The sequence below is a fragment of the Labrus mixtus genome, chromosome 19, assembly GCF_963584025.1.
Source record: "Labrus mixtus chromosome 19, fLabMix1.1, whole genome shotgun sequence".
Classification (NCBI taxonomy): Eukaryota; Metazoa; Chordata; class Actinopteri; order Labriformes; family Labridae; genus Labrus; species Labrus mixtus.
Genome location: NC_083630.1, coordinates 13,403,225 through 13,430,384, shown reverse-complemented (window position 1 = coordinate 13,430,384; position 27,160 = coordinate 13,403,225). Strand labels below are relative to the sequence as shown.

At 41.4% G+C, this 27,160-nt stretch overlaps 1 protein-coding gene across 1 annotated transcript in view; it reads right to left on the bottom strand.

Moving 5' to 3' along the window:
* Positions 1 to 2,852: 2,852 nt before the first annotated feature.
* stau2 (staufen double-stranded RNA binding protein 2) overlaps positions 2,853 to 27,160 on the bottom strand; it is an 87,301-nt gene continuing 62,993 nt past the window's right edge. Inside the window, exons 15-16 of the mRNA XM_061065126.1 lie at positions 4,216 to 4,281; positions 2,853 to 3,102 (exon numbers count right to left, since the gene is read on the bottom strand). Coding sequence (XP_060921109.1) covers positions 3,067 to 3,102; positions 4,216 to 4,281 — 102 coding nt within the window. The 3' untranslated portion in view covers positions 2,853 to 3,066. The remainder of the gene's footprint in view (positions 3,103 to 4,215; positions 4,282 to 27,160) is intronic.

Here is a 27,160-nt window from a genome sequence, read left to right as displayed (position 1 = left end):
TTGAGTAGAAATGAACAGGATATGGAGATACCACACCAGAAGTTGTTACTCAATTGAAGAGAAAAAAAAAAAACCCAAAACAACACGAGAAATCAAATGATGCCGTTATCCTGAGCAATGCTCCAACAGAAGTAACCAGCAATGCTAATTAATACTTTCTGGGCTTTCTCCACTTTTTTGAAGTCCTGTACAAGATTCTAAAACAAAAAAAAGTGTTAGTGATGAATCCACTAAGAGGCATGTTTATAAATCTGATGTGATCGGGATCGTCTTCCTAACACACATTCAAACCGTATTGCTTATATCACTCGTTTAGCCAGAAGAAGCATGACACTCCTCCCTCCTCGAGACTCAGACTCAGATATATGCAACGAGCGTTTAGGTAAGACACTAAATAATAACATCTTCAAATATTTTCAGCAGTGAATAAGAAACTTTTTTTTTTAAATATCCACTTGAGCAGCTGTAGTGTTGTAGAGTTGTTTATTTTTCAGCTTGTGTCACAGAGATTGTTTATTCTGAACCATGTGCACAGTCTTGTTTTCCCCCTCCTTTATTTTCTCACTTTTCCCTTTTTTTTTTTTATTTCCCAGGGTTCCTTGTTTTTTCATTATCAAACTACATTAATATTAAATCTCTTTGTGTGTTTGAGGGAGGGGGCTGAGGTGTGTATACAAGCAGCCATACAATACATAGTTTTCTCAATAAAAAAAACCTAGTAAAGTTGTGGAAGTAAAAGAAAATGAGCTGAGTAGTTTAATATCTACGGTTTGAAACTGATAGGCTGTTAGAACCCAAAGCAGAGGGATTGATGGTAGAAAATAGTCAGCAAACAATACAAAATTGACAGATGTTTGAGCAAAATAAGCTAAAAAACTACAATGCCCAGCCGATACAGATAATTATTGACTCGTATAGAAAATGAAACTACGTTTTGAGGCTCTGTTTTTCTGGACCAGTGAGCATGGGGCCAAAATCAATAAATTAAATCAGACAGTATTGTGAGACACAACAATGCATTCATTGTTTGCTTGTGCAGGATTTGTTGACAAAGAAACACCCTGCACATTCCTTATATTTATCCTTTAAAATAAGAAATATAGTAAAATACGACTGAGGACTGAGAAGCCATGTTGGAGGATAGCAAATAAATCTACACTCTTTTCCTCATTTACAGCAAATAAATGTTGTTATACGAGAAGTAAAGCTCATACATCACATTCTACAGTATCAGAATAAGTTTTTAGATGAGGTGTTATGAAGAGAAAAAATAATGAAACACATTTTCAGTGTACTGAACAGCATCTTATGCAACAAAGAAGGAAACTTAATGACACAAGACTTATTTCTGCTGACGCGGAGTAAAAGGGGAACCTGTGAATTCTTCAGTATTCTTATCTCTAGGCAGATTTCATCACCTGGTTTCTTATTTTCACTTACTTTAATGTGACTCCCATTCACTCTCACCCTTAGAAAATGTGTGAAAAAGTAGATTTAATGAACAAACAATGCTCCTTACAGTCGAGGTGTGATGTTGTGTTTACACCTATTGTGAGGAGAGAAATAAGACACAGAGAAATAAGAGGTTTTTTTTTTCCACATGAACTGAGGTGTTTTTACTGCATTTCAGTAACAGACACAGCCTTATTACACATTGCACTCACAGCGAAGAAGAAGACCCGTCCTCAATGTCAGTGATCAAAGTGAGTCAAAGTGAAGCGGCCTTTGGAGGGAGGGAGTCTGCAGATCACGCGCCGACTCTCTTCATTTCAAAGACGCACTCCTTTAATGCAGGCATTAAAAGCACCCAGTCGATGCCTTGGCGGGTCAATACAACACACACAATGGGTGTAGATGTGATCGACAAAACTGTGAGGGGGAGAGGAGGGGACGATACACTGACACAAAATCACTGGAATGAAGAGGATTATTTTTGAATTTACTGGAGGACATGCAGGCACGCACCCCCAAATGAAACCGTCTGGAGTCAGGACTGGGTTCAAAGTTGACTGGCATTGGTTGCATCTTTTTCTAGATAAAAAGAAGAACTATGGTGGCCTCTTTGCCTTCACTTTTGGGTCAGGTTTATTCTCCAGTGATGCTATGCCAGTGCGGGGTCATGTTAAACGGGGAAAGTTAGACCCTTCATGGAGTAAAAGGCTCGTCCAACCTTCCCTCCTGGGTTGGTCAACACTTCTACTGATTACTGCTAACACCAGTTTTGTCCTTTTTGTCCACATGAAAAATATGTTTTTTCTGTGTTATTTTTCGGTATATGATACTCTTGCAAGTCATACACATCCATATAGATAGATGAACTCTTTTTTTTTTTTTTTTAAATGTCAGCATACAAGGTAAGCTGGGTGACTATATATGAAGACAACAACTACAACTTTCACAGCACTGGCATTGGTTAATTTTAAATACAGTACTCAAGCATTGTTAGATTAATAAAATAACAAAAGAAAAAAAAATAAACAGAAACAGAATACCCCCGAAAATAAGCTACTGTACGCAAGTTGGTTTCTCCCCTAAAATGTTTCTTTTGTATTTCAATGGCATGATGTACATATTTGTTTTTAACCATACCAACAGACATTGATCCAAAGGGAAAGTTGTCTATGCAGTGTCATCACTTTGGATTTCCCTTGATTTCATACAGTACCATGCATTATTCTCGTTTGTTTGTTTATTCTGTGACCTCTAAATTTTGTCTGAAATCATCAATAAACGTGTTAAGATAGCGTTGTCTTCACATAGACTCAGGTAATGGTGGTTTAGTCGGTCATTTCTCGGTGCACATCCACCCTATTGCATGTTGACAGGTTTTGCAGGATACAGTGGCAATCGTGGGGTGGGGTGGGGAGGGAGGGAGGGAGGGAGGGAGAGTGTGGGAATTGTGGGTAGTGGGGTTGTAGGTTATAAGAGATCAGGGTGAAGGGTTTCAGGGGGGTAGTTGTCAGGTTCGTGTATGCCGAAAAAGGAGGGGGTATAAGGGTTGTCAGCTCCTAGACGACAGCCTTTGAATCCTTGCAGACCTGAGTGGTGGTGCCTGAGTTAGTCTGTTTAATGTCCGTCCTCCCTCCCACATGGTTCACTGGTCTGAAAAGACAAATAAAACAAAGTCAGGGACGGCTTTTTCAAGTCAAGGTCTTGGCTAATAATCAGTCCTGCTGTTGGGAATATTGCTGTCTCTATCCCTGGAAGATACCTTCCAAAACAAGATAAGCACTTCTCGTAAAAGTAAACTTAGAGCGAAAATGAAATTCCTGCCCCCGTTACTTGAGACACTTACAAAGTCCTTGACCTCAATCTGTTTCACACGAACTGATCAGATGAGCTCCTGTTGAGCAGTTTCTTTTTTAGAAATCAGAAACATCTGAAGAAGGAAGAGATTCATGAAGGGGATGCAGCTGATTGTGTTGAAAAATGCATTTTGTCGTATTGATAACAGCATTTATTTAAAGCAGAATGACTGAAAGAGTGTTAACAGCAATGTATGGTTGAGTTAATGAGTGTTAGAGAAAGAAAGGGGACCCACTGGAGCGAGAAACGAGCGATTAACTGCTCAGGTGATCATATAATTGCAGCCATATCGGCCCCTCTACTCTGATGCTGACGTAAATGAAGCGGTTATTATCTGTCTGTTCCTTTCCTCTTTCTCTCTGCAAGAACACAGCCCTGCCTAGACTACTTTTTCCCAGGGCACACCTATTATGAAAATACTCCAGAAATGCTTGATTTCCTCCCTGCTTTCCAACCCCCCCCCCCCCCCCACCACCACTTTCCTACTTCGTTCTCTGCTGCTGTCCTTCCTCCTTCCTTCCTCGTTGTGGAGGAGATCGACAGCAAGGGGAAATGAAGGGGTGTGGAGAAAGCCCTCTTCTCTGTCATGATAGCAATCATGCAAAGTATGGAGTGCTGACAGGAGTGTATTGCATGTAAATATAAACGCCTACCGTTGCTTTCCTATGGAGGAAAATGTGTGGAGGAAATGTTTGGACGTGTGTGTGTGTGTGGGCGGGGAGGTAGATGAAGATGGGGCAGCCTGCATCGCTAAGATTTTGCAATGAGCTACAATGGGCTCATACGCACACCTGGCTCCCCATTAGACAAGCATCTGCCCAACCTGATTGGCTGATTGATTTGAAATCGTGCACATGTTGGGAGGCGTGTTGTGTCATGTGTGCTTGGCGAGATTTGGTCCTAGCGTACCTTGATGGGGCCGTCCACGGGGTCCAGTCCCTGCTCCGACAGCTGTTTCAAGGCACTTAGAGCAGCCTGAGAAAGAGAGGGAACAACAGATGGTCGAGTCAGCGAGCGTAGGGAGGGAGGGAGAGAGGAAGATTGGGTGGGAGGAGAGTGAGTGTCACCCTTCAGCTGCTTTTCAAATAACACTTACTCTGGGAAACCTGATGCCAGCAGGACACTTTCTCCTCATTCTCTGTTGTCTTTGGCTCCTCTCCGCTCACTGTTTATCTAGCGTTATTGGGTTAACGTTTCCACTTTATGTTTTGGCTGCTTTGCATTTTCCTAAGTCAACGTGAGTGACATCTGTATTCTCGGTGGCCACAGCTAAATAAATAGCAGCCGTTCTTAAGCACCAATAAATCATAAGAAGATCAAAACACGCAGAATGAAATGATCAGTGTGGTCAACAGCCACACTCAGTAACCATGAGTGAAAAAAAGTGTGTAATTATTGAACTTTAATTGCATAATGAATTATCTCAGCTCAATTTGTGGTTGAGAATGGGAAGAGTTCACTGACAAAAATGACACTTCACAGCCTCATTATATCAAGGAAAAGCTGTGGATTTACAGTCTGTCACATTTAGCTCAAAACCACCACCAGCCTTGTGTAGCAATCAAAAGTCCATAAAAAATATACCATATGACACTTCAGTAATTCATTGGTGCCAAGTCTCAATCAAAAATGCCATGATGTCATTTCCTTCCTGCTCATCATCCGCCTGTCTGTGTCAGCTAGAGGGGCTGCTTGTGATGTGAGGGCTCAGCGTGCTATCAGCTAATATACACGAGAAGTCAAGAGCTACATTCCTGTGCTGTATGAAGATGGACCTGAGGATACACACATTATAAATTAAACCAGAGAGGCATGGGGGATAAGGTTCAATTTTCTTGACCTTTATATTGCAAAACGCTAACTTCTAAGTGCTAGACCTTTCATCCAAACACAACTAATGTGACGAGCAAAAACCGCTAGTCGACCACTTATAAAATATAAAGTGCTGATTAAGAGGTGCCGACATCAATGTGTTGATCTGATCTTAAACAGGTTGCATGTCAGGAAAATACAGAGCTGTGTTTCCACCTAGGAGTTCAATATTATTCAGTGGGTTCCATATAACATCGGATACTTTCATGTTTCCATTGTGGAAGGTGACAATAGAACTCCTCCATTCTGTCTTGGTTGTTCATTACCCCTAAACAGTAAACAGTCTAGTTTTTAGGTCCGTATACGCTGGTTTTATGGAAAATGTATGTTTTTATTTTGATCACAGGAAGATGAAGCTTGTTCTATATTTCAATGGCTTGAGCACCTGAACAGTCTAGTTTCTTCTGCAAGAAGATGAAGTTTGGGCTACTATGTATACATGAAAAGAGTTTGTCTGCTTGTTTTTTGTACCTTTCATGTTTTTTGAGTTAGCAAGTCATGTTGTAAATGTGATACACCAGTTTTTGCAGCTGTGTCAGATTGACATTTAAATTCCTTATTTCCATTATTTCTTAAACATGCTCTATAAATAATTAGATTTTTAATTTTGAAAATAGTAAAACTACCTGAACAATAACCCACAATTACTACCGCTCCACTTGATATTTAACACACATCTGGTGCTACATTGGTCAGAACCAGCCGGGATCCTAAACACTTCATCACTGGTTAATCTGAGCTGAGATAACGCAGCCATGGCTCTGCTCGGTGGATGAGTGAGATGTGACGACTGGCTGAGTTTCTTTATTAAATAGCCCACCAACGTCAGTCTGTACTTTCCTCTTTTTAGTTATATCAGCTTTTAGGCGCTAATAAATTAAATACTCCTCATGAGACACAGACGCCTCCATGTGAATAACGGTCTGTATTGAATCTTATATGCACCGAGAGGATACATTAATCACAGATTAATACTGAGATAGTATAAATCCCACTTCATGGTTTATAAATATGTCTCTATGGAATGTAATATATATGTAGAAGAGGATGTTGCGTTATTATCTTTGTGCTCGTGCCCAAAATAATATTCAACGCATTTAACTTTGGATTATAAGTAACATAAACCAGGAATCATAATTTATGAGCGACAGGTGCAAGGGTCAAAATCTGGTTTCTATCCATCAAATTGAGAAAAAACGATTCCTAAAAAACTGCAACAATATAGCAGGACTGGTTTGAAAAATTGACATTGTTGGGTTATTACTTTCTCCAGAGACTCAGAAATCAAGTGGAGCCCCTCTAAGTCTGCAGCAGACAATTTATGGTGCAATGTGTTTTTTTTCTCTGTGAAGATCTGACAGCCAGCGAGATTTAGAGCGCAAATATACTTACAGAGATTTAAGGTGACAACCCTGTAGAACATGACAGCTGAGGGAATGTTTTAACAATTACACTGTTACTTAACATAAATCAGAGCAGGGGACTCTTGTTATATCTGCTTCTGTATACATAAAGTGTCATCATTTTATTTCTAATTGACGAGGCCTGTCCACACATGAAGCGGAAAAAGTAATTAAGATAAGACAGAAAGTTTAAAGCCAGATTATGCAAGACCAGATGATCAGGTCACCTCATAAACAACAGGGAAGGATCAATTTCCATTTCCTCTGGTGACCAATAAATTGTAATCACAACCAACATCCCCATGATTACCCCTTATTTGCTGTATTTTATCGGTTTGGGACTTTTCTCTCCCTGAGTAAATAGCCAGAGCCCATCTGTTGGAAGGTGGTTGTGGGGGGGATGTGAGTGGAGATAAACAGCCATAAATCAGGGGCCTGACAGTGGCAGTGCTGCTGATATACGACTGGCAGGCATGAGGGCCACAGCAGCTCTGTGAAGGACACAGAGTGTAAGACAAATACTGGGCCTATCTGTGGGAATGGCAGCCAGTGAAATCATTATTTTTCTAATGAGATAAGTTGGCCATCATTAGAGGCAGCCGCTACACTGATGCATCAACACCAGAAGAGTGTGTTTAGTCTAAGGCCGTGACGAGCAAGGTGGAGGTGTTCCATCTCTGTCATGGAACAAATAGAGCATAAGAGGTGGGATAGAGACAATTTGCAGAGAAGATGCTGAGTCATCGGCAAATGGGAGAAGAATGGAATGGTGGAGGCTTTCGAAACACACGCTTAAACGGAAAAAAATGGATCAATTGATCGCTAAGAGTCGTTGCTGCCCCCTAAATGTGGGATAATTAAATTATCACTCAAGAAGATCTTGACTAGACTTGCAATTTTTGAGTTGTGCTTTTGCTTTCTGGCTGCATCATTAAGAGAGCAACCACATGTCAGGCTGCAAACTTTACAGTTTCAAAATGACTCTTCAGTGTTTCTTCTTTGCAAGGTTTTAAAAGGGAGAGCAACATTATCCACAAATCTGTCGTGTGGTTTTATGATAATTATTAACTTGATAATACTTATTAAGAATAATATGAAAGGAACTTCCAAATTTCCATCAAACCACCCAACACTGATAGCACAGTGTTACTGTAAAACTTTTCTGATATAGTGTTGTGTTGTTAAATCATGGCATCAAAGGCTTGTTTTTATTGGAACCTTATAGTTCAAGGGTTGGGGACACACAGTACATATATATGACATATGACTCCTAATTGCTTCTAGAAGTTGTGTAAAATATTGGATTCAGAGTTACAGAAACATTGGATGCACTCCTCCAATTCTTGACTCAAGAAAAGTATGGCGCTTCTAAAGCCACCTGTGTTGAGCTAGCTTAACGCCATGTTCCAACCAGCATTAGTACCGCGTTGACATAGCACGGGTTGCTGATGTAAATGGTTTCACCATTTGCAACAATCTTGACAGAACAGGTTGTAAGTAAAACATAATTATGCTGTAGAAAGTGACTCAAATTCTGAAGTTACTTAAGAGAACAATTCAATATTTTCCTTGATAATCTTCCATCTTCTCATCAGTACCTATGACATCATGCAGACACCAGCTTAGCCCCTTCAATTTGCTATAGAATAGAGTATCACAGTCACCCTCATCAGTCTTTCTTCACCTATCCTTTACTCACCTCTACTTCAGATAACAAACCAGCACTCACCATTATTCCAAGATTAGGAGCCAACCTGAAGCACCCAATGGTCACTTCACACATGGGCCCATTCATCGCTCCATCAAGCGGCCCCTAGTTCAAAGGCCTTTTACAAACAGCGGTTGAATGTGACATATCTGAGAAGGATCTGCGACCGTGGCCGAGCTCCTGATGTGGACTGACAAGGGAGGCTCATTTTTCTGGGCATGCTGCGCTCTTAATGGCTTCCCAAACAGAGGCTTCGTTTCTGTCAGCGGCTTAGCCAAACAAAGGTCCAGTCCCCAGGGACTCCCTGGTATCATCGTGAGGGATCTGATGGATTGTTGGATAACACTGACCCTGACAAATCAGACCCTGTGTCAGATTTGACTGCTGGATTACAGAGTTTTTCTGAGGGTATGCCGTGTAAAAACAGGTAAGGTTGGACTAAATCTGATTTTAAAAATGGTTTGGTGGGAAAGAAACTAGAAAAAAGTTGGGGACAAGACGCTTAAATCGGTCGATCTCAATCACTTCACCCTCTGGCCATAAGCAGCCATCAAAGACACCAGGGAGGTCCTAATGAGGCAAATACCAACAACACATCATTCAGTCTCCTATACTTGCACCTTTGTCTTCCGTCTTAGTTTGCTTTTCCTTAGCTTTATCAGATTATTCATCTGCTCTGCTGGAAGCCAGATGAAAGCACAGTCAGGAGTTTAAGGTTTAACCCAATGACCCAGTGAAGATAGTACAGTGTGGTATATCTCTCTTTACAAAGCAGATCCAGTCTTCCAGGGCTTTCTCCGGCTTTATACAGTCCAGCTTGACGACTCAAAGAGCTCTCCTAGCTTATACCCAGGCCAAGAGCATCAGTGACAGCATCCTACCTTTGCTTTGATCCTGAGCTAATGACAAAGTCATGATACTGAACTTCCACATTAGCCAAGAAAACAGGACATCTTTTATCTCCACATCTTAGTCGTCTTTGGATGGTCTGTAAAAGAAACAACCCTCAACAACGCTGCGGATGAACTAAAGACGATGCAAGTGGGCTAATGAAACAGAAAAATGAAATTAATGAATGGCTCAGTTGTTTTGTGTTATTTGCATAGGTTTGGGCTGACTTTCAGAGCCAATGGCTGGAAGTCATAAACCATGGAGGCCTCTTTCACCTTGACAACCTGATTTAAAAGACACACCAGACAAATGTTTGCAAAAACTCCAAAACTTCTTTTACAGGAACAATATAAGTTGATAAGCACTTCCCAAACTCTACCAAGTATCAGTCCACCATTGAAATCTACAAACCACAGCATTTTTTCCAATCACTTGAGTCAAAGCTGGGTTGGATATAAAGTATCCCAAACCGCTTGCTTTTCTTTCCCCAATTGGATGGTCACCATTCATCCTCTTGTTCTGTAATAACATGCTCACAGTAAAGTCTGATTAATGTCGAGTGACTGGTTCTGAGCTGCAGTGGGGCGAGGGGACTCAGAACATGAAGGGGTCGCGTCATGGCTGCTGATGAGGATGATCTAAGGGACTTCCAGTAGACTAAACAATGAGAGAGAGTGGATTTCAAACGGGGTGTTTTACAGGCAGGACCTGGGAAGATGGAAAAACTAGTGCCCTGTTGCCAGAGAGGTTTTGAAGCAGGATATATTGTTCTGGAGAGGGCTTGTTCAGTTTTCAAAAGGCCACATAAAACCTTGACAGTGCTCCCTTTTTTTTTACGCTCACTCCCCAAAGCACAAAGAAATATGAGATACCAGGGAAGAGAAAGTCCCAGCCATCTTTTTTGTCTTTTGTTGTCATTACTGTGCCATTGTGTCACATCTGTCTCTCATGTTCATTTAAGTCTTTTAAACGTTATCCATCACAGACTCTCCCCTTTTTCCGTCATCTTCTCTCAAGCTTCTACTCATCCCTTGGCCTCGTTTCATCTACATTCTTTTCTTTTCCTTCCACCCACATCAAAACCCTGGACCGAGATCACTGGAGCTTTCCTGGACAACTCACGGAGAACACCTGTGTGTGCATAAGTGCTGCCAGTGTATGCTTCTATTTGTTAATGTGGTGTGATATGTACATGGATTCTTGAGTAACTACAGAGAAAATGTATTCAGATCCTCTCACCAAATCTCCTCCTCACTCTCTCTCCAGATTTCACATCCTCTTCCACATCACAGGCATTGATAAAAGACGCTGTGTGTGCCTGGCAGTGGCCTAGCTGTAGCCTGACATGACGTTAATTCCTCTGAAGTAGCACTTCATATGCACCACTCCACTTCTTGTGAAACAGTGTAGCAACTGTGAGTGTTGAACAGCTGAATAAACTGCTCTCTGAGAATATCTATTTGATTTCTGCATACTTCCCGGCCTTGTGAATGTGCTGCCATATTATGTTGATCAAAAATCCTTCCGACAAAGGACAATGTGTGGAGATTTTTGTAGCTCCCAGGTCTGAGATGAGCTCGGAAGGCTGGTTCTGCGCGGTAATGGTCGTGGGGCTCCCCAGGGGAGCAAGCCTTTGCTGACATGGGAAGCCATAAATAAGAGCCCAGGGCGCAGCACCATGTCATGCGTCATTTGGACCGGAGAGGCCTGCTTTATCCCTTTCCCATCACTGAGCTGCCAAGGATGGCACCTCCTAGGGCGTAATACAAAACATATGGGCAAAGGGCGAGGGGCAGAAGTACCTCAGCATACCTTACTCCTGCCTTGTCAGCAAAGCTTCTTGGAGGAAAAGCAGATACAGCTGAAGACAGCCTCTATGATAACACTGCGCCAGAGTGCAATGATCAGACTCGGTCTAGAGTTACCAAACAGTTTCCTTACATCTCATTTTATAAAATAACAGAACTTTGAGCAGGTTTCACAGGTTACATTATTGAGCATTTTGGACCAAAATTTTGATCTTGTTGTAATATTTTGATAAATATAATTTATAATATAATTTAGCTTCAAGTAGAATTATAAATATATAGGTATTAATCAGCCTGTTTGTCAATTAAAAATAATTGGATGGTTAAAATAATAGATATTGGATCAAAAATATCGGGTCGTCATTAGCCAAGTGGTTAGTGCACACGCCCCATGTACAGAGACTATGTTCCTCTAGAAGGTCGGCCCGGGTTTGAATCCAACCTTTGGTTCCCTCTCCCCACTCTTTCTCCCTCTCTCCCGATTTCTGACTCTATCCATTGTCTCTAAATAAAAGCATAAAAAGCTAAATAATAATATGCAATCATGTAGATACGTTACCGTGTCTTTTATTACATCAATACAAAGGTGGTCATTACAGGTCCCAGGGAATTTAAGTTGGCCTGAAATGGTGCTAATAAACTGAAACATGCTTTTTTATTTTTATTTTTAGGGGAAGTTTGATGTTTTCCTGTCAATCATTTAGACTTAAATAGACAACTAGAAAACTATTTTTTTTAAATAATTTCTCGACAGGCTCTAGTGATAATTAGTTCTTTAAAGTCTCAAAAACTGAAAATTACTTTTAACTGGATTCTTTTAAATGCTAGCTCATATTCTGACTTACAGGGAAGTAATGGTGGAAATATTTTCATAATAGAATCAACAGCACTACACCTGCCATCAGTCAGCGGATTATACATTTATTTGACTGTCTTTTAATCATTTTAACCTAGATTTGCTGTACACTAAAAAGGACAATTGGATGGGTTTTTTCTAAGGTATAAATATGTTACAGATGCAGGCGCTTGTCTAGCAACATCACAGATTATGTTTGAAGTGCTTGTAAGAGCATTTATGAACAAAAAGTTTTAAACCCCCTTGTGATTTATTTGAACTTGTAATTAAACATCTCATCAATGCTTCAAAACTATTCATAGCAACAAGACTTCTTACAAGTTTAAATAAAATAACTTATGTTGGCATAAGTAGTAGTAGCAGTACAGAACCAAAGGGTCGCCGGTTCAAGTCCCTGTGAAGATGAAGTCTGGATATTGGTCGGGTAGAGAGGTGCCAGTTCACTTCCTGAGAACTGCTGAGGTGCCCTTTAACACGGCACCGAACCCCACCAGCTCCGTGTGACAAGCCTCTCACTCTGACATGTCTCCATTTGTGGATGTCAGTCGAATCCTGTTTAATGAATGTGTGTTTATTTCACTTTATTTGTGTGTGGGACATGTCTCAACAACAAGAGTGTTCCATTGATTTTCCCCTCACAGGATTAAAAAAAGAATATCTTCTTCTTCTATAAATAATAGGAATGTGTAGTACTTTGGCTTTAAACAATACAACATCTAGGTAAAGAGTCACTAAAACATATGGCAAGATGAAACATAGTTGCCAAGAGGAAAAAGTGTCACACTTTCCCTTTCCATCAATTATGTAGAAGATGACACATTTTCATTGAGAAAGGAACTGGCCACCCACAGGACATTACGCAGGGGAACCTATCTTTATCCATCCTATGCATTGCTAACTTATTCCAAGGATGCTGATGTATCAGTGACTAAATACAGCATGAGATGAGATACAGGGCATGAAGAATGCATTGGTGATGGGACAACTTCTAAAGAAGACTTTGGTTAAGGAGAGAAAAACGAGTTCAAAGCCGGTGAGTCACCAACAGGACCATTGACTCATCTGAAATCTCAAAAGATGGGTCCTTGGATTTCATGGATTAAACACCCCACCATACATAGACACAACCTGGGAGATGAGACAAAGTCTTGGTGCATTACTTCTTTATGACTCATTCAAAGTGACACAGCTTCTTCATTCCTAACTTATGCGTCCCTTCTGTTAAAGTCATAAACTGAAAGTACTGATGTCTCAACAACAATACTGCAACTGAAAGTCACCCAAAGGATTAAAGATGCTTCTCAGTAAGAAGTCAAGAAGATTGTCAAATGCCTTATGGAGATTGACGTCCTTGGCTAATAGTTAAGAAATGTCGTGAGAATTGGGAAACAACCGGCTGACCTATACTGTGTTGTTAATGTCTTTTTCCTTCAGACTCCCCAGTGATTTCAAATAAGTGTTACATCACCTCATTTCCACCTGCAAAGATCCACCTTTCAATGCCGGAGGGACAGGCTTCTATAATCCTGGACAGTTCGACTCAAATTGCCCTGGAGGGGGATACAAAAAGCTGTTGGAGGAAAAGCGAGCCTTCAGGCACTCGCTCGCTTATCGGCATGGAGATAGTGATCAGTCTCCAGAGGTGTCTCTTTTCTCTCCTCTCTGCTTCCTTTTCTTTCCACTTTTCTTGGTTTCCAAGGTTGACATTATTATCCTTTAATCCAGTATTTTCCCTTTAGCCTTTATCTTCTATTATCATGAATTCCATATATGACACATGCCTACCCACAATGTTCTTCTGTTGTTTAAGTAAATACGGGCAAAAAGAACAATGAGAGGTTAGGTGGAGATCCAAGTGCAATGGCTTTGGTTGTTTGGCTCCTACATAAACACAGGAAATCACCTTGTCTACTCACATTACAGATGCAAGAGAGCCAACACAAGAGTTTGATTCCAAGCTCTTAATCACTTCCCCTTTTGCATAGATAATACACTTAGAATAGGTGCAACACGTCATGTCAATTGCTAGTTAGGATATACGTTTTAAGACAGTGTCAAAAAGCATTGCTGTTATCAGTGCTTCCAATTTCTTACACTTGGATAATTGATGGAAGCTTGAATATTTGAATTAAAAATGGTGTGAATAAATGAGGACGCCAGCCCGATGAGTCATTGGAGCCACAACTCCACTTTACAGAGGAGATATTCAAACTTCATATTTCCTGAGAAGCTGGTTGACATCAACTTGACTTACAGCAAGGGGTATTCTTCAAACTAAGCTGCTTGTATGACAACTTTTGAAAGCAAAAGTGAAAAGTTTAAGAGGTGAAAGCAAGCTTATTTTTCTTTGCACAAGAGCAAGTTGCAATGTGAAGCGAGAATTTTTTTTTTTCATGTCCAAGAAGTACCCAACATTTTTAATACCCCAAATCCCAAACCAAAAAGGTTAATATCCAATCTAGCAATCCAATATGTACTTAGCTCAATGTTTACTAAGCCATTTACACCAACAACAAAAAACTTGACAGGATTTAGAGACTTACAGGTGTGTAAATGCAAAAACAAGGAACTTGGGGATGTAGTTTAAGAAAGGGTTAAGATGAAGGGTGAGGGGAGAGGGGGCTAAATGTATCACCGTGACACCCTCCAGCTGCATGCAATAATCCTCAACTCTCCATCACAAGCCCTTTCTATTTTTCTCATGAAGAGACACAGCAGTGAGTACTAGTGGATGTCTGGTCAGCGAGGACATCCTGTAACAAGAGAGGACGCGCAGTCAGACGGCGTTTTACACCTTCTTCCTCTCGTCTCTTCCTCCCTTTGGCTTCCTCAGCTCCTTCTCTGCGTCAACTTTTAATCACCTCATACACACAAGGGACATGCTTGTAAAACCTGTTGCGGTGTTTTATAATTTGCTATGGATCCCCATAAGGCTTGTGCCTGTTTCTCATTACCCAGCATGCTTGCTGGGCACATAAGATGTGGATGGACATTCTGTCTTGTACTTAAATCTAGAGACAGCTTGATGTTTGATGGTGGTCGATGGAGACCTATTGTGCCTAAGGGATCCCCTGAAGTGTTTTGAAACACACTCTTTTGTTGCTATGGCAACGTATATTGTGTACGGCAAAGACAGATTATGTTTTAGGCATGTTTACTGAAAACAATAAATTCCACTAAGCTTATATCAAGAGGCAGGCCTCGCTGGTCACAGCTCCTCCAACCAGGAAGGTATTCTGATGAATGGATCCAGGGGCCACGCTAACAAGCCAAAGATGGAACGTGATGGACAAGAACGTAACGTAATGCAAACTGAAAACACATGTCTTTTTTAAATGTTACCATAATGCCATTTCCAGGCGAGTTTAAAGCTGGCAGGCCTGTCACAAAGCGTTCATAAACAATAAGAACCAAACCCAACAGGAACAAAGCCATGTTATGGATTTAGACTGCAAACACAGAACGGCTGACGTGATGCACTTACGCAGATTGACTCAGACATGCAGGGTAAAAAAACACAGGACATGATCTTATCCAATGTTGGATAGAAAAAAAAATCAAGTAATGCAAGCTACAACGTTCACCAGAAAAAAAAAATATAGCACAATTTCAGATTCCATTGAATGTAAAACACAGGGGAGGAAAATAAATACAAAGTAGAAATTATCTATATTGGAAGTGCTTGTCTAGATTCTTTGTTGGGTGTTGACATCATTTAAAAGATGTGGCATCTGAACCTTTTTCATTCTCAAAATCATCAAAAGTGTATCAGAACTAGTTTTCCCACTGCAGCAAAATACAAAGTCTACAACCTATTAGAGATCACTGATGTGATGCTTGTTTTATCAACAAAAGCAGCAGAGTAACTAATCCTCTGTGAGTTTTTACAAGCTGCCTCACACATTTTTACAGCACTGCAAACAGACAATAAACACCAGGAAGGCGCTGCGCTTTAACACGTGATTAAGACACAGCTAATTAGATTGCGGACAGTAAAACTGTGAGGAGAATCGTAAAAATAAGTGGGAAGCAGGGAAAGACCTGAGCGAGGGATCAGGTACAAGCAGCAACCATTTAAGTAAGGACACCACAGGCCGCTGACAAATGACCAAGCTAGGGTTTCTCATTTCTGCAGCCTTCTCTGAGGTGAAAATGTAAATAGCAGACTTTCTATGGTTTAAAAAAAAGACCCCCATGTCCACCATCCATCCAACCCTCCATTCTTCTCCCCTTTCCCCTTATGCAGCGGTTGGTCCCATGAAACAGGGGTCAGGGTACTAATGGAGGACCTCATGGCCTTGTGTGCCTCTGGAAACAACCCCCCTATCCCTGCTCTCTTATAAATCAAGCAGGCTTCATTGAGGGTGGCAGAGTCCTCTGATGTCCCAGCCATGTCTCATTTCAAAGTCCTCCTGAAGGCTCACACGGTTCCACGTTTACTCACTGGGCACAAAGGAGATGTGTACGTGGGGGTGAGTGCGGAACTCAAAGAGAGAAAGACGGACAGAGAAACAAAGAGCAAAAGAAAGAGAATACGTTTAGGGTTAAGAGCGATGTTAGAGGGGAATTAGGAATAAAGAGAATCCCAGAGGAACAGGGGGCCCCTAAAACAAATGTTTATTTAGTAACTATGCCGCTCCATACCGCTCACTTAACAGCATGAACAATAAATCACACAATTTTGGGAAAATCATTACCGCATCAATCTAAACCAACGTGTGTGTGTGTGTGCATGTGAGTGGATAGTATTTCTTCCTCTGTTGCACATGTTCCATTTACACGACACCTATAGAAGAGCAATCAAAACATTATTTTCTTCCCTTCATGGTAAATTGAGGTGTGCGCTCTATAGGAGATACAACCAACGTTGAGATAATGTCGTTCTGTGGTTTTCCTTTGGCCACGCACTCATAACAAAGCCAGATGAGTTACATATGCATTTATAATGACTGATTTCCTGATACTCAGTCTTTCTACACATCGTCTGAAGCTGAGAGCATCTAATCAGAACCAGTAACACATACAGAAACTCTTGAGGCAAACAAAAGCAGAAGAAAATACATTTCCATCCAATCATCCATTTAAATAAAAGACAGAATTGTAATACATAGAGACTATCAGGAATCCTAAAATTGAACCTTGAGGGACACCTCAATTAGTTTATCTTTTTTTTCTGAGACACACTGCAACCCTGAAACTATCTTGGCAATGCCTGAAGGAGTGGTGTGTGAGAATGAAGTTGATACTAACTGTATCATTTTCATAGAAATTCATTGTGATGTAATAAGGAGCCAGTGAGTGAACAGAGCAGGTAAAGTCTGGAGGATTCCCAGAAGGTAAGTCAACGTGTTGATGGCGTTTGTGAATTAAAAGCTGATGGCTTTTATTTTGCTTTCCACTCTTTCTTTGATACTGTTTTAAGCAAATACACCTAGATTTCTGCTCCTTTTGGGCTCATTTAAACGCCAAAGCTAAGTTCTTAGCTGGTTATGAAGCAGAGTGAAATGGACAATTAATTGATTACTTCATTTTAGTTATTTTCTTGACACGACTGCCGTGGGTTAGGTGTCAGATTAGGAAAACGAAATTTGCTTTGACAGCTTTTCAAAAGATTTCAACGGCTGAGATTCATTGTGAGTTGCATGTTTCAACATTTCAAATAAAGAAGGATGACCTCCTTTTGTCAGCAAACACTACTTACACATGTATAGGATAAGATCAACAAAGAGATAAAGTTCTGATTGGTCCGCAGGGGTCGCCAAAATCAATAGAACCTGATAGTTCCCCAAAGTAGCTTAAAAAATGATGTCTATATAAGGTTTGCTTATTCCAAGGCATAGAGAGCTGAAGTGTTAAATTCAGCAATGAGGATTTTATAAGAGATTATATGTCACACTATTTCTTGGTTTAGAGCAATTTCCAGGCAAACATTAAGTCACTTGTCCCAGCTAAGAAATAATCCAGTAAATAACATTAACATTGAATATCGTCCCTTTGATATTTAATTAAAAGGTATGACTAACAGCAGCTTATTTGTTAATTTTTTTTTTTTTTGACTTTTAAGCCTTTATTCAGATAGGACAATCGATAGAATCAGGAACAAGGGAGACAGAGAATTGGGGATGAGATGTGGAAAAGGAGCCACAGGTAGGACTCAAACCAGGACAACGACTTTGAGTACAACAGCCTCTATACTGTACATGGGGCATGCAAACTAAACCGCTAGGCCAGCCAGCGACCCAGCCTAACAGCAATTTAATTCAACATAAAATACATGAATGCATTGCCTCTGAGAGTACAATGTCATACAATTTTTAATTTCACCCACTCAAATGTAGGATTAATCGCCTGCTGTTGCAGGACTGTCCTGCGCAAGCCTGACTTTTACTTTGCTAGCTCAGACATGCAACCAGAGAGTTGATCTCTCCTTCGAAAAAAATCGCCCAACATCTCCTGTTTCCCTTGCTGCTGCTGCTTCCTTTCACATTCATGCAGTGCGTGTGGTTTACTTAATCTTTCCTATCTCCTTTAAATGCAAAGGGATGGGATGAATTTGCATGTAAAACAGAACACAAGCTGACACTTGTGACTTTATTTACAGAGGAGAATTAAGAAGATCAGGAGGGTACTGTTATGAGGCTGGGAGGCAGGCAGACACACACACACACACACACACACACACACACACACACACACACACACACACACACACACACACACACACACACACACACACACACACACACACACACACACACACACACACACACACACACACACACACACACACACACACACACACTGTTTACTTAAACCGCAGGAGTGTGTGACACCTCTGTCGTAACTGGTGTTAACCCCCGACGTGGCTGTTGTTTTGAGTGTTTCATAATGTCTGCAGTTTGAGGCCTGAGAATGCGTTAACATCCAGATGAGAGGAAGGTGGTTGTAGAGGGAGGGGGGAGGGGGGGAGGGGTGGTTGGGGGGGTCAGACAGACAGAAAAACATTCCCTAGTCGCTACGCTCATCTCCATAACTCAGTATGAAGCCATGGAGACCTGATCCTAATGGTGGACATTAATGAGCCTGCCCCACCAGTGCAAGCATTTTTTTTTACTGTTCTATCATTAAGAGCACAAATTGTGACATCCATGTAATAAAATCTTATCAGCCTTGTGATTTTAGTTTAGGATAAATTAATCACATTCTATCAAGCAGGAGCCTCTCAGCAACAACTGAGCGATAGATTCTCATTTCAGAAAGATACAACAGTCACATTTCGTATGATGGAGATCAAAAACAACTTTCACAATCAAATATCATCGACGCATGTGGCAGATCTCATTACATTTAGTCAGGAAAGCGGTAAAAGAGTCAAAGACAAGCAACAATACAGGTTATTGTTCAGTTTGTCTTGTTTAATGTACATGTGTGGTTGTTTTTTCATGCCCCTGAGGTGTTCCTGCAATTACTGTCAGTGTTTGATTTGCCCTTGGAGCGCTTCACGATGATTCATTCTGAGATGTTTTAACCACAGTACGTGTGTCACGGATCAAGTTAAAGGGCTTTTCAAGATCGAAAGCTTGTCTTCAGAGGAGTTTGACGAAAGATGTTTGATACATTGTGCAACTCTTCAAGAGGGGGACAAGACTAAGGGTATCAGTGTGAGTTTTTTTTTTTTTTTTTTTCAAATCCATGTCATCTGATGGTGTGATACAGGAGATTGTGAATCTTTTCACACATGCTATGCATATTTGTTTGTTAAATTCTTCTCTTTGAAGCAAGAGGGACCTTCTATAAAAAAAAAGACTCCTTAATAATCTCTCTAATATAGTTTGTATATTAGGATACGTTGTGTTACAATAGGGGCCTGTAAAACCATTTGCATAATGCTGATTATGAAACAAAGGCGTGTTAACCTTTGCAGGGGAAAAAAAGAAGCCTGACGGTGTTCGTTTTTAGAAAAGGTGTTTTCTCCACAGGTGACATATCTCACACATTGTCACCGGGAGATTGCAAAGCAGAGGTTTAAAAAAAAAAAAAAAAAGATGAAATACCTGGCCCTTATCTCGGGGACCTTTTCAGCAAGGCGGTCTATCACTCAGTATCAAATGACATTAAGCTAATGAGCCAAAGACGCTACAAAGAGCGGTAGGTAGGAAGGTAGCAAATTAGCCGCCCAGCTCGCTCATGCCTCCCACGGGGGAGGTGATGAGTGAAGGGAGGTGTGATTGGTTCAGAGGCCACGCCAAATTTGTGTGTGTGGGAAATCACACACAGAGCCTAACAGCACTGGAGGTTGCAAGGCCACTGCCATAACATCTTGCTCCTCTTAGCACCAGGGTGATAATGAATGTGACACCTTTGGTTGCCTTAAAACAATCGCGCTGGTCTGACAGGTAGAAACAACAGGTAGAGAGAATCTATAAACGTGGATATCAATTTAACGGATAAAGAAACAACTGATTTACTGCTTTAACATACAATGCCCTGCTTACAGTGCTAATGCTGCTAAATGCAAGAGAATGACTTTTCCTCACCAGTTGTGAATACATCACATTTCAATTCAGCCTTCAGAGAAATACCACATAATGGAATTTGATCTAAACTGGCAGGTAGTAAGACACTTCTAAGTAACCCTAACCGTCACCATTTATTTGAGTGTCTGACAATTTTTAGACATCTCTGACATCTACTAAGTGTCGAGTTACTTTCTTGCACATACTTTCCAAACACCTCTCAACAGTCTGGATCGCAGACAACGGCATTTCTGTTCTGTTTTGCACTGGAAAGATAAGAATGTATTATCTGCTGGGGGCAGCTGGCCTAGCAAGTTTGAGAATTGAACGTTAGGATCATTTAGTTAGTTAGTTTAATACATCAACCCAACTGTTGGGCCGGGGGTTAGCTATAAAGCTAGTTCACATCTCTGGATCCTGAGCAGATTTTTTTTTTTTTTAAATACAGGATCTATCAATTTAAAATCTTTGAAACACAATTTTACTGTTTCTGTATCCAGTTTGCTTTATTGTAAATACATTACTCTAGTGTTTCTGACTCCTGATTATCATTTATAGTATGTAAAGGCCTATTTGTTTTGGAACGACTCTTGCTAAATTCTCTTAGCTCACATGTTTTAATAAGTGTTGAAATGTTCAAACGTGTGCTGTAGTGGCCTTTAAAAAAATAATAGCAATTAATTCAAACTTTTGTTCATATTTGAGTTTTACATTTTGTTCTTGGTTGCTAAACTTTTTTGGTGTTAAATCACATACAGTTTAAATGTTTGCATGTGTGTTTGCATATGTGTTTGTGTGTGTGTGTGTCTGTGTGTGTGAGTGCGTGTTCATTTCCACACTATGTCAGCCCTTAATAGACATGCTAATCTTGCAAGAGGCCACTTGGAGCCATCAACACTTCCCTCAATGGGCAAGTTCATGTGTATTCTTTCCCGGCTGGTCACTGCCACCTCTGATGTGCAACGAGAAAAAAAAACTTCAATGGGCGCTTTTCTCAATCTGTGTCCTCATCCATCTCAGATATCCCCTACTCAATCAATTTCTCTCCAGTGCTCCGTCTCCTTCTTTCTACCCCTAACTGAATCATTTACCACCTCTACCTTCTCCTCCATCATTCTATCACTACTCCTTTCCTCTCATGTCACACTCTAATCTCCTCGGTCTGAAAGGTGTTTCCTGAGGACGGCATGCGGGGAGACAGGCGGGGAGTGATGGATCGCTCCGTGGATGCTTTTGTCCTCTCTCTCTCCCGGCCGGGTACAGGGTGAGGATGAGTACGGGGAGCGTCAAGAGTCTGGTAGGTCTGACAGCGGGAGGGCTGGACGAGGTGGTGTAGGTGAGAGAAGGTGCGAGGTAAAAGCTGATCAATCTGAGCCTGACTACTACGCATTCAATCCATTTAGATTGACTTGATCTCTAAACCTTAGCAGGAAATTTTAAATACCAGATCAAACTAATCCAACAATTTGTATCTTCAATAGACAATGCTCAAAAACTTTTAACATTTACAGTTATAACATCTGGTATTGGAAGCATCATATTTTCTGGAACATAAATAGAGTAAAGTCTATTCTGGTTTGAACACTGATGTCTTAACTCTCTGTATTAAAGTCTCCCACGTTCTGTAGAAGTCCCTTGTGACATTACACACTGTTAATAATCTAATAGCAGCAAGTACATAATGGTATTTATTCCAAATTTGATAAATCAAGAGTAATCTACTTTAACTATTTTTCCTTCCATTAGAGATGTTTGAGATCCCAAAATAACTTTGTGTAACAGGGAGCCCTTTGACCTGATAAAACAACAAAAGTGTGGTCAAGATAAAAAAAAAGGAATACTCTGTAAACCAACTACACAAGCTGTTGGTTTGAATCTCTGACTTGACTTAAAGCTCTATTGAGGAGTTTTTTCTATATTTTTTCAAGATTTATTTTGGGGCTTTTTGTGCCTTTAATGGAGAGATAGAAAGACATACGGGAAAGGAGCCACAGGTGGGATTCGAACCTGGGCCGCCCGCTTGGAGAACCATAGCCTTCATACATGGGCCGTGCGCACTAACAACTGCGCCACCAGCGCTCCAGTGAGTCATTTTTAACTAGTTTTGAAATAGTCTGAGATTATAGCTGATGCTTCTATATGACCTACAAAAGCAAACAAGACCATCAGTAACATATTTAAAATTTCTATTAAGAAAATATAATGCTTGATTCCACCGCTGTGGGGAGGCGGGGGGGTCAGACTTACAAAACAGGCTGTTAAAAGAAAGCTGAATTAGATTGTTTCATTAGATAACCCACAAACCCCTTTAACAGGGACACACTGGATGTTCCTCAGGCTTTTAGAAACTCAAATAAGACTTGTCTGGTCCATGTTCATGACAAACCTCCAGGTCGTGTCTCTGCAGATGACGTCACATTCCCATGTTTTCTCCACCGATTTAAATTGCGTCCAGGTGTTGTGTTTGGTTACACAACACTGGCACATGAAGAGGAGACGGGCGGGACAGAGAAGAAGGGAGGAGAGCTTGTCCAACAGCTGCCTGCCTGGTTGGGTAACACTTCTGCAGGACCCCCTGAGAGCAGCCCAGCCTTGGGTAACGTCTGTGCCCCCAGTTGGGAAGGAAGACTTCAAACACAAGACTTGTACAACCTCCACCCCTCGACGCTCCCTCTCCTGCTGTTCTGCTGACCTCCACAGGAGATCTCTGAAGACCCTCCCAGCAGTCACCACGCCATGAATCAGTTTAATCTATCCTCTTACTGCCACCTTCTCTCAGTGCCATTCCCCCCCCCCCCCCCCCTATAATCAGTCTGCAGAGTGAGTGAACGCAGGAATGTGGGCAAAATGTAAATAGATGTTCTCATTATCACTCCCTTCCAGACCTGTTCCTTCATCTTTTGTTTCCTCTACTAAACTCTGCTGGCTGCAAGACCCCAAATACCAGAGACAAGGTCAGATACCCAATTAATTTAGTTAAACTGTCCAGTGTTGTTGTTTCTGCAGGGTGGATTCCGAACATGATGGCATGGTTATCAAGCACGTGACCGAATGGCATTTTGATTCAGTTATGTCAGCCATGTGAAGGCTCACAAAGGGAATTAGAGCACAATTGAGTTAAACGTTTTTGTGAGGAGGGCCTCTGATATGGCTTAATTGTGGTAAGAGGTTTAGGAAAGAATGCCAATCGTCATGCCAGTTCATTAACATGTTTAACTGCAAAAACCAAACTGGTTTCTAGTAGATCGGAGAAATATCGGTGTCCAAGTGCGTGATTTTTGTAGAAGCATGAGAAACCATCCCTGTTAAGCCTCTGTTACTACCTCCGATGGTGGATTAGGGCGACGACTTTGCCCCACCTTTGCACGTCTGAGTGTTCCATATCGATAGCATAAAAGCGGCATTAAACACCCACCCCGAACTGGCAATACCTAAGCTGTTTGTTTAGCTACCTAAGAAACTACAAAAAAAGAAGACCTGGCAGGCTCAGTGGAATTCACAAGAAGTAAACCAGAAAAAAGTAGGCCTCATTACCTGCAAGCCTGTCAAAAAACACATTTTAATCCTGATGAACTATTTTCAACATGTCTTATCAAATCAGCCAAAATGGACTCTTGCTGCAGGAAACCAAAGCAGCCACAGCTGACAATCTGGGAGACAGGGCCCCTGGTACCGGACAGCTCAGCTGAGGACATAACTGCACGCAAAGCAAGCCCCGCACACATGCACGTCCACCCAAACCCACACACAAACAGGCTGGTGGCAGACAACAGTCACCCTGTCATCTTCGATTGCAGGCCGCTCATGTTGGACTAGCGACACCTCACACACAGCTCAGTGGGCCACGGCCCCCCTGGTGTCCTACTGCCGCCACAGAGGGACTGCCAGAGAGTTACTTCAGCTCTGCAGAACAAACACAGAATTCAGCCTGTCTAGAAAGCATGTAGTCATGTAAAAAAATAGAAGTCTTAATGAATCGCAGAGCCAGGGTCTTTAATTAGGTCTTGTAACTGACAGATATCAATTGAGTGAATGCAGATTTATCTGAGCAATCTGATATGACCTTGGGAGAGTTTTTAGCAGACAGCAAGGTTGAAAGCTTGTGTCCACAAATCAGGTCATGGTTGCAAGTTTGACTCTGCTACTAACAAGAGGTCACCTATAAATAACCTGCAACTGCAAACATGAGACAGGCTTCACATTTAGAACTTCAGAACACATTTGTTTGAAATTAAACATTTAAAAAAGAATTTAGAGCCGAAGTGGAGAGCGTGTTGACAAACATCTTCGGCTCCAGATGATGCAGCAGCCTGCAGGATAACATGTGTCTGGCAGATGGCACAGAGTAGATGGCACATAAGGTCAGAGAGAGCACTCAGCTGTATATCTCTCACACATACAGGCCCTCCAGGAATGTCCACATAAGGCCAAGGATTATGGCACCCAAACACTGTTTATGTGTAGGTGCTTCTGTGTGTGTGTGTGTGTGTGTTTGTACTTGCTGATAAAGAGCAGACCACTGTAAAATTGTCAAAACTTGTTGAGCATAGATGTACATGAAACAGGACATGACTGAAAACGATGAGAGAATGTGAAACAATATACACAAAGGCGTTGTATTAGCTCCTTCCTGATTTTCAACTGAGAAAGACCATTACAAGAATATATTGAAGTGGAAATGTACTAACAACTACATTCAAATGGCATGCAGGACACAAATTACCTCCCAACTTTGACGTGAGTTGTCCCAATTGAACATACTAACAAAATGAGCATTAGCTTGCTTATATGGGACATGAGTTAGTATTTCATACAGCTGGCACCTCTCCAGCTTTGATCTGCACCGGGACTTGAACCGGCAACCATCCGGTTACCACCCCAAGTCCCTACAGACTGAGCCACTGCCCCCCTCCCCTATATAAATCAAACAAAAGCATTTTCAAAGCATGTGTGGTTAAGCTGAATTTATGAGCAAATCTAAAATGACTCATTTTTGAACATATGTTACATGAAATATATTTTACATGTATGCTCTAGCTGATGTTTTCTAGTCATCAAATCTTAATTTAGTATTTAAAAGTGGAGACATTCTCGTCTTTACACTCAACATTGGTAAAACTTTTCTTCTTAGTTCTCGAGTCGTTGAAAGACAGGAAACATGGGAATAGAGAGTTATACGACATGCAACAGAGGACTCTCTGGTCAGTGAGTTAAAGCGTGGATATTGTGGGTAATGTGGTATTAACCTTAACTTTTCTGCTCCCGGCATCCCCACATCAACGGTGTAATGGATCATGAGTACCTTGTGTCACTTGTCGAGAACGACAAAGGAGCACAAACTTGCCCTTTGACTTTAAACCACAACAACAAAGTTATGGCCACAAAGGGCAGCGCCCCCTTGAGGAATTGTTTATAGTCAACGCACTAACAATTATTACTACTTCTGTTGTTGTACAGTAAACGCATTAAGAGATTAAATTACATCTGTTCTTAGATTTGTAACAGAAAGTCATTTATCTTGGTGCCGTCTGTGTTCTTTCATCAAGTCATTGTCATACATTAATTTAACACGGAGACTAACTAAATGTTTTAATCAATGGCGGATGTCCTTCTATACTGATTTACAGCTCGACATGATTCGTTGCACTTCTGACACCATAACAAATAATTAAACACATCATCAGCAGCGAATAATGAAAAAATGCAAAAAGAGGGAACAAGTCATCAGAAGTCACAAACTTGTAAATTAAACCCAGTGTCAACACCTCTTCTAACATAAAAACATTTATTTGGATCATTGTTTTTACAAACTGTGTTTTTCCTATCGCTTCATTCATCACTGCAGCCTTAATCCTCCACATCTTCCCTTCACAGATCATGGGCAGAGGGGGTGTGGAGAGGATTTCCTTTGGCTGTTGATGCTTATCATTTGCTCTGGTCTACCTGGCGTAAAACCTCCATGACAGTGCAGATAACTCAGCGTGAAATTCCCACAGGCACTCACACTGGAGTCACCACACATTTCTGTGCACGTTGTGTGTGTGTGTACAACAACAAAGACTCGCTCCAAAAAAGGTTGTTATCGCTTCTAAGACAAGGAATCCCCTTGCTCCGTCTAATCAGATTTACAGAGTGTAATGACACAGACAAAACTGAGGGTGTGTTTGAATGTATTGGTGCCAAGGCCAACACACGTGGTACATGAAAACGTGTATCTAACAGACGAGACAAGATGCTTGAGGGAACATTTTTCTTTTGACTCACAGGTAACTCTTCGGCGCTTATAAGTATGTCAACAACAGTCCCATCCTCACAACCGCCAATGTCCATCATCGACCAAATGTGTGACCCCCTCAGGCCTACAAGTGTTGGGGTCTGGGGGCTTCTGAGAGTGACCCCTTATTGTTAGGTGCTCCCTTTGTGGTCGTGCTCCTCACTGTACTGAGAACAGAAAAAGAAAGGCCCTCTCTAACAGTCGGTCATGCCCCAGTGCTCCTGGCAACAACAGGTCCCGACGACGCAGACCTGCCTGCCCTATATTGGCTTGGCTCTCAGCTAGCGGTGGCGACACTAGCCCCCTGTCAGCTGTCCCATTCAGGGCCCTGGCCGGCGCTTTATTAAAGCTTTGAAGACTGCTGAATAAAGGGGCGTCCTATGTTTAGATGATAGAATGTAAGCAACTGGTTTTCTGCTTGGGCAACACAAGACAAAGAGCCTCCTTCTGAATACGGGGAGTATGTGAGAGAGACTGAGTGAGAAAACTAGAGAGGGAGGGAGAGAGAGAGAGAGAGAGGGGCAGG